The sequence below is a fragment of the Palaemon carinicauda genome, chromosome 6 (assembly GCF_036898095.1).
Source record: "Palaemon carinicauda isolate YSFRI2023 chromosome 6, ASM3689809v2, whole genome shotgun sequence".
In the NCBI taxonomy this organism is placed as follows: domain Eukaryota; kingdom Metazoa; phylum Arthropoda; class Malacostraca; order Decapoda; family Palaemonidae; genus Palaemon; species Palaemon carinicauda.
The window spans coordinates 30,276,071-30,283,721 of record NC_090730.1 but is presented as its reverse complement, the minus strand read 5'-3'; the positions used below and the strand labels follow the sequence as shown (position 1 = coordinate 30,283,721).

Sequence of the window (7,651 nt, the reverse complement as noted above, 5' to 3'; positions counted from 1 at the left end):
CTCAACTGACTCTTCCAGTCAGATTCAAACTTGTGATAAACTCCCGTTATCGTTCCTTTGTTAGAAACTCTCGACCAACCGTTGAAAAATAAAGACGGGAAATCAAAACTGTTTCCCTATAAGGAATACATTAAACATTTGATTAATTTACATTTAATATTAACAAATGACAATCATTCAGTTTACTTTCCGTCCATGACTGAACACCAAATCAAAACAGAAAGTAAGAACGACCTAACTAGTCAATTTGACTATTTCCTATGAAAGCAATTACCATTCACCAATCAAATATTTCTACATCTTTCCCAAACAACTAAAGGAAAAGTGGTTACCCAAAGAACCATTTTGACAGATTAACTCTACAACAAAAGAACACTTACAAAATGAAAAAAAAAAAAAAAATTTACAATCTACCCTCCCGAGCTAAGTTTCTTATCAAGTTTCTAGAGGCAAGAGCAGTGCTGCGGGTAGGCCTGGTAGATACTTCATCCGGCGAAGCTGTTCCAGTGTCAGGAATTTCATCTGCCTTAAACATACCAACATTGTCCTCTTGTTCAATTTGAACATATAAATTAGGATCATTAAGTTTCGAATATAATTCTAAAGGTATTAAAAAACTAACATTAATTACACTTTCAGTTTTATGAGGCTTAACAATACGAACAGTACGTACAACCCCTTCGTCGTCACTGAATTTTTCAACAATTCTAACTAAGGGCCAATAAGTTATAGATTTGGAAGGTAATCTAAAGAGAGCAATTTCCCCTTTTTCCCACTTTCTTGGTGGCTGAAAAGAAGATTTGTCCTTTTCTTTCAAACTTAATAGATATTCAGAAAGCCACCTTTCCTTGAACCTTTTGTAAAGTCCATCCCTAGTTTCCAAAGTACGAGCAAGGAGAGAATAATACTCGTCCTCCTCACCATACTCCCACTCAGGAACTTGTTCAGAATCACCAAACATTAAAGAAGGAATAAATCTGCCAACCAAGAAATGATTAAGAGAAATTATATCTACCTCATTTTCACAAGATCTGTAAGTTAAAGGTCTATTATTCAAAATTTTCTGAATGTCAGAGAGGAAAGTGACAAATTCAGAGAATGAAGGAGTATATCTACCAAGAGTTTTAAAAAGGCAATTCTTCACTATTTTAATTAATCTTTCCCAAACAGCCCCACACCACGCTGTGTACACAGGGATAGCCTTATGAGAAATTGAAGCGCCCCTAAACTTCTCCTCAAACTCAGAAGAAGTAAGTAACTGTTCAATTATATTACCAGCCTGCACAAAGGAATTGGCATTGTCAAAATAAACAGCGACAGGAACACCAAACCTATTAGAAAACCTAATGAAAGACAATATAAATTCTGAGGTTCACATAGACTGGACAACTTCCAAATGTATAGCTCTTGTATTAAAATAAGTGAAAATAAGAATGTATACCTTAAATTTTTCTCCATTTTTCTCCTTCAACCATAAGTGGCCTCTATAATCCACACCAGTATGAGCAAAAGGCACACTCAAATTAACCCGGGAAGAAGGAAGCGAAGAAGGAGAAGGGTACTTCTCTGTGCTAGCATTATAACGCTTGCATACAATACAATCCTTCAGGACAGACAAAACTGCTTGCCTGGCCTTTACAATCCACAAACCATGCATGTGCAAAAAACTAAGAGTGGATTGCAAACCCATATGCATAGACTTACAATGGGCATAATAAATCAGCAACAGAGTCAAATGAAGCTTCTTGTCCACAAGAATAGGATTGACAATATCCTTCAATCTATTATTTACAAATGTGTTTCTCTTAGGAGCTCTATTAGTTAGAATCCAACTAAGAACTACTTGGCTATCTATAAAAAGAGTTATGCTTTCAATTTCAGCACAATTTAATAGATTACTTTCAAAAATGGTGTCAGAAAACTTCAAAGCTAATTGAGCAGCCAAAAGTTCTAAAGTAGGGAGAGTCTTTTCCTTAATAGGACTAACCTTATTCTTAGCAAATATCAGGGAACTATGATCACCTTGCACAGCATACATAGCACAGCCATAAGCTTCCTTAGAAGCATCGGCAAACAAAAACAGCTTGACAGGAGCATCAGTTTTTATAAGTTTGTCTAGAAAAGGAAGTTTGACTAACTTCACTGTAAGAAATACAAAATTTACTCCATAGATTAGAAATTTCAGCACTAGCTGTTTCATGCCAGTTCGTAACTTGCTGGCACAACTTACGAATAATAAGCTTGCCCTGCAGCATTATAGGAGCAAATATACCAATAGGATCAAAGACAGATGACAAAACTGACAAAATCTGACGCTTTGGGGATGCACCCTTGTTCAGTTGCTTAACCTTTAATTGTAACGTATCTTGGTCAGAGTTATAAATATATCCTAAAATCTTCATTCCAGAAAAAGCTACCTTTTCATCTTCATCAAGAGTAGACAACAAAGCAGATATATTAAACCCCACTCCAGCAAAGTAAACCCCCCTGAATTCATAATTTTCTTAATAGAATTGATAATAAATGGCATCTGGGCTCCCTGATCAGAAGAGAGCACTAAGTTATCCATATAAAATTTGTCTTTAATCAGAGAAGCTACTTCATTCCCTCTATAGCTTGACAAATGATGTTGAATAATATAATTCAATATAAAGGTAGAACTTACAAATCCCAAAATTATGGTATTATATCTATAAGCAACTCACTTCCCATTTATCTTTCTAAAAAAAAAATCTATTTCGATCTGCCTTTAAAGATAACCTTACTTGGAGAAAAGCCTTCACTATATCAGCTAAAAATACATAATCATTATTACTGAAATACAAAACAAAGGACAACAAGTTGGTCGTTAAATCAATACCAGGGAAAGCGGCTTCATTTAATGAAGGAGCTTTTCCCACCTTAAAACTACAATTAAATACAGGACGGATTTTAGTGGTGGCATTCTCATCATTTCTGATGACAGGACGATGAGGAATGAATACTTGACCTATTTTTAACAGGGTCAATAACGCCAAGCTCCTCCTGTCTATCAAAAACTTCCTCATATTTAGAGGAAATATTCTGATCTTGTAATTTAGAATAAATCCGTTCAGCAACTGCCAAGAAATCTTTAAATTGTTTGGGACTTTTTCAATTAAATTCTTTTTCCATGGTAACTGACCGTGATAATGTCCTTTATGAAAAGAAATTGATTTAGCAAATTCAGCAACTTGTTGGTCTTCATAAGGAAGGTAATTTTTATCTTTGATCCCAATCGATTCTAAGTTGTAGAAATTGTCGAGTCCATACTCGACACAAGATTCAAGAAAGATATCATTCAATGGATCGAACTTATAGCCTACTGGATTAACTGGAAAATTTACTAATAGCTTCTGTTTTCCAAGTTGCTTAGGAGGAACAAATTCCAGAAGTCTATTCTTATCAGGCTTAGAAGTCTGTTTAATCTCCAGATTAAGGGAAAAATTATAAAAGACTAGATTCTCTGTTACATTCAGGTACATATTTAATTTGCTTATTAAAAATAAACCTAACAGATTTAGCTTTACCATTACCCCTTGGTCTATTATCCAAGATTTTATTACTATAAATTTTAGGACAAGACTCTACCTGTGTTACAGGTTTACAAGAATCAATTCTCTTATAAAAAAAGCTTCCTTTGTGAAGGATGAACAAAATTGACTACTGTACCAAATGGAATAACCCCATTGGTCAACTTAATTACTCTAACCTTAATATTAAACAACTCTACAGAGTCTAAACGTAACTGACTAAATTCCTGAAGGATATCATTCCCCAGGATACATAATATATTTACGATTTCAGAATTCCTCCCTGGGTAATTATCACATACAAAATATCCAGCAATTTCTAGATTTTTAACTACAGAAGGCAACATAAGAATTTGTATGGAAAGATTAAAAATTTCCAATGTAAAATAAAAGACAACTAGCCTTTTTCCCACAAGGCATTGTTAAATCAGCAACCAAGTGAAATCCATCACTAACTCTAGCTAGCAACCCAAAAGAAGAAACTAACCTAGATAAAGGAGCACCACATTCATCTCCTAATCTACTATCAACAATTTGTTTACTAACAACACTAAACTAGGCTCCGGTGTCTAATAGAAAACAACATTTAAAAGATTTCCTACCCCTACCAACTTTGAGGGTAATAAAGGGAACAAATATTTCAGACCCTGATTGACAACTTGATACTTTTTCACCGAGATCCTTACTAGTATTGGGGCACACTGCTCCATGATGTTCAGATTTATTGCAAAAGAAACATTTATAAGGCAACAATGATTTATTTCCCGGACGTTCCGAGGCTCCACGCCTATCACTCAAGCATTTAATGCATAAAGTTAGTTCTACAGCTCTATTCTTCATAGATTGCAAAGTATCAAACCTAGTACATCTAGAAGAGTTATGACTAATTTCTTTACAAAATTTATATCTACCAGAAGATAAAGGTTTACTGGTAAAGTGAACTTTATTGGAGTCATTACTAGCAGTAGATTTATTACTAAACTTTGATTGATGGAAATTACGGTCTTTACCTTCATATTTAGCTTCTTTACCTTCATATTTAACTTTAGGTTTTGCACCAGAATTCTCATTATGACCTAAATTAAGGCGTGCAATAATAATCTGATAATTATCTAACAACTGGTTAAAATTAGGATCAGAAGATCCTGTAGTTCTAGAGAGTTCTATCAAAAAATTTCTAGGAAGTTTCATATATACAATTTTCCTAACTAGCAATAGAGCAGCCGAATCAACTTGCATCAGATCAATAATAAGTCCCTTTAAGTCAATGAATTTATTATTCAAAGATCTAACAAAAGATTCTACTTCACTAAGGGATTTTGCTTCAGAAGTGTTCAAAACTTCACCTATTACTTGATCAATTATGTTGTCTTGATCCAGAAAATTAAGATCTAATTGCTTAAACCTGGATAGGTAGCGTGGTGTCGAATTTGGCCGGGACGGGGCGCAAAAACTCGATTTTTCGTTTCTGCGCATAGACGAATTGCAGGCTCTGGCCTGTCTACCCAGGAGCCGTTAGTTGCTCACCAGCTTCATCGCAGGAAACATTCGCCACTTCTCTACTCCGACGCATTCGTCAGATATCGGCCTCCAAAGTTGGAATTGTTGCATATTAGCAACCACGTTACCGTAACAGGGGTATGTCACGCATACGCAAACATTTTGTATTTCACATTACTGTATTATTATTTAGTGAAATAATGTAATTGTGTCTATCGGAACGTTATCAGTGAATGGTGTAGGTACTTGTACCAATCGCCATTTTGTTTTGAAAGCAGCAAGAATGTGATTTTGAGGGTAATTTCTAATTTTCTATTTTTTCCTGTTTTCAGATTTTCAGCATGGCGAAGAAATATCTCAAGGAGGAGGATTTTTTGGAGCTCCTTTTCGTCAGTAGTGATGAAGAAGAGCCTTTGACCCTTACCTTTGAAGAAGACACTATCCAAGACGACCTGGTCGACAATGAAACCTTGCTGCGTGAGGAAAACGAGGATCAACTTTTGGCTGCTGAAGTAGCGGAAACAGCGCATGAAGAGAGACATGATTTTGCTGTCTCGCACGCAGTTCGTCTTGTTTCCGTTGTTCCTGTGACTCCTGCAGAATCTCCTGTGCCTTCTTCAGCGTCTCATGGGCCTTCTTCAGCGTATCCTGGGCCTTCTTCAGCGTATCCTGGGCCTTCTTCAGCGTATCCTGGGCCTTCTTCAGCGTATCCTGGGCCTTCTTCAGCTTCTCCTGCGATTCCTGTGCCTCATCTTAGTCCCGTGGAGATGAGGAGTAGGAAAAGGAGGAGAGGACCTCTTTGCCCTGCAGAAGGTGTGGCATTGAAGAGATTGCCGGATAACTCTTACATGGCTGGGGACAACACGAAGTGGCACTCAGAGCCAAACCCAACAATGCCATCAATCTTGAAGATTGACCAGTTTGACAGTGCCAGTCCCACCATGGCTGTCCTCGGGTGTAGGACTCCTGCTGAAGTGTTTGACAAATTTTTGACAAATATAATGCTTGCAGAAGTGGTCATCCACACCAATGACAAAATCCTAACCCTACGGAACAAATACAAGCTGCAAAACGACCCCACCTTCAAGGATGTGACCCTCATGGAGTTACGTGCCTTCCTTGGGATCCTCATCATGGCAGGGGCACGGAAGAACAATCATCTGACAGCGGAAGAGATGTTCTCTAAGTCTCTAGGATATCCCTTCTACAGGAGCATCATGAGTGAGCGCCGCTTCGCCTTTATTCAGAGGGCCCTACGTTTTGACAGCATTGCCACGAGGGAGGAGCGTGTGACACATGAAAAATTTGTTCCCATAAGGAATTTGTGGGACCAGGTCATTACCAATTGCATTGCCAACTATGAACCCAGTGGGCATCTCACTGTGGATGAGCAGCTCCTCAGCTTCAGGGGACGGTGCCGTTTCAGGATGTACATCCCGAATAAACCAGGAAAGTAAGTAAAAAGTTTTATATATATATATATATATATATATATATATATATATATATATATATATATATATATATATATATATATATATATATATATTTATGCAATATTTTTAATTTTTTGGATATATATGCAATTTTTAAAAATATTTTTATAGGTCTAGTTTTCTTTTCTTTATATTTATTGTTTCTTTTATTTTTTGTTTTCTTTATATGTATTGTTTCTTTTATTTTGTTTTCTTTATATTTATTGTTTCTTTTATTTTGTTTTCTTTATATTTATTGTTTCTTTTATTTTGTTTTCGTTATATTTATTGTTTCTTTTATTTTGTTTTCTTTTCTCTTAGGTATGGCATCAAGTTAGTTATGGCATGTGATGCAGACACGTTCTACATGTGTAATGCCATTCCCTACCTGGGCAAGGGAACTACCAATACAAGTACGCCCTTGGGAGAATACTTCACGTTGGAGCTAACCCGACCCTTCAGGAAGGCTGGGCGTATTGTTACGACAGACAACTGGTTTACTTCCCTGCCACTAGCCAAGGATCTCCGTGAACGTGGGATGCATTTAGTTGGTACTATTCGTCCAAAACCGTACCTGCCTACTGTGTTGCTGTCAACGCCCATGGAATTAGGCGAATCTGTTGCCACGTATAATTACAAGGACAAGGTCACCGTTTTTTGCCAACGTGTCAAGCCGACAAAAAGGATCCAGATTCTTTCCACAGTTCATCACAATCCCACAGTTATTGAGGATCATAAAAGTCACATGCAAATGTTTTATAATGCCACAAAGGGAGGAGTTGACACGTTCGATCAGATATGTTCTGCCCTGACCTGCAGCAGGAAGACCCGGAGGTGGCCCGTATGTGTCTTCTATGGGATTATCAATCTTTTTGTGAATAATTCCTTTTTTATCCACTAAAATTTGCCTGACAACACTTTGTATAACAGGAGGCAGTTTTCTGCGGAATTGGCCATGGAACTCGCCCGTGATGCAGCACTTTCAAGACTCGCAAACAAGAGGTACCTCCCAAGGGACTTGACTTACCTCATTTGCTCTGTTTTTTGCGGTACAAGAGCCCGAAGATGAGAGTACAGACACTCCAAAACGAAGTGAGAAGCGCAACAGATGCCCTCTCTGTCCTT

General features: G+C 37.1%; 2 protein-coding genes across 2 annotated transcripts; one reads left to right on the top strand and one right to left on the bottom strand.

Annotated features, from left to right (window-relative positions):
• Positions 1–403: 403 nt before the first annotated feature.
• LOC137642933 (uncharacterized) lies at positions 404–4,261 on the bottom strand. Its single transcript, XM_068375798.1, has 2 exons — positions 4,164–4,261; positions 404–1,343 (listed from the first exon to the last, which is right to left on the bottom strand). The coding sequence occupies exons 1-2, from the start codon at positions 4,259–4,261 to the stop codon at positions 404–406; spliced, it is 1,038 nt and encodes a 345-aa protein (XP_068231899.1).
• Positions 4,262–5,944: 1,683 nt separating this feature from the next.
• On the top strand, positions 5,945–6,875 carry LOC137642065 (piggyBac transposable element-derived protein 4-like; the record flags this gene model as incomplete). Its single annotated transcript, XM_068374624.1, has 2 exons — positions 5,945–6,504; positions 6,848–6,875. Coding segments are annotated over exons 1-2 (588 nt in total), but the record flags the coding sequence as incomplete, so codon positions are not given.
• Between the last annotated feature and the right edge of the window lie 776 nt (positions 6,876–7,651).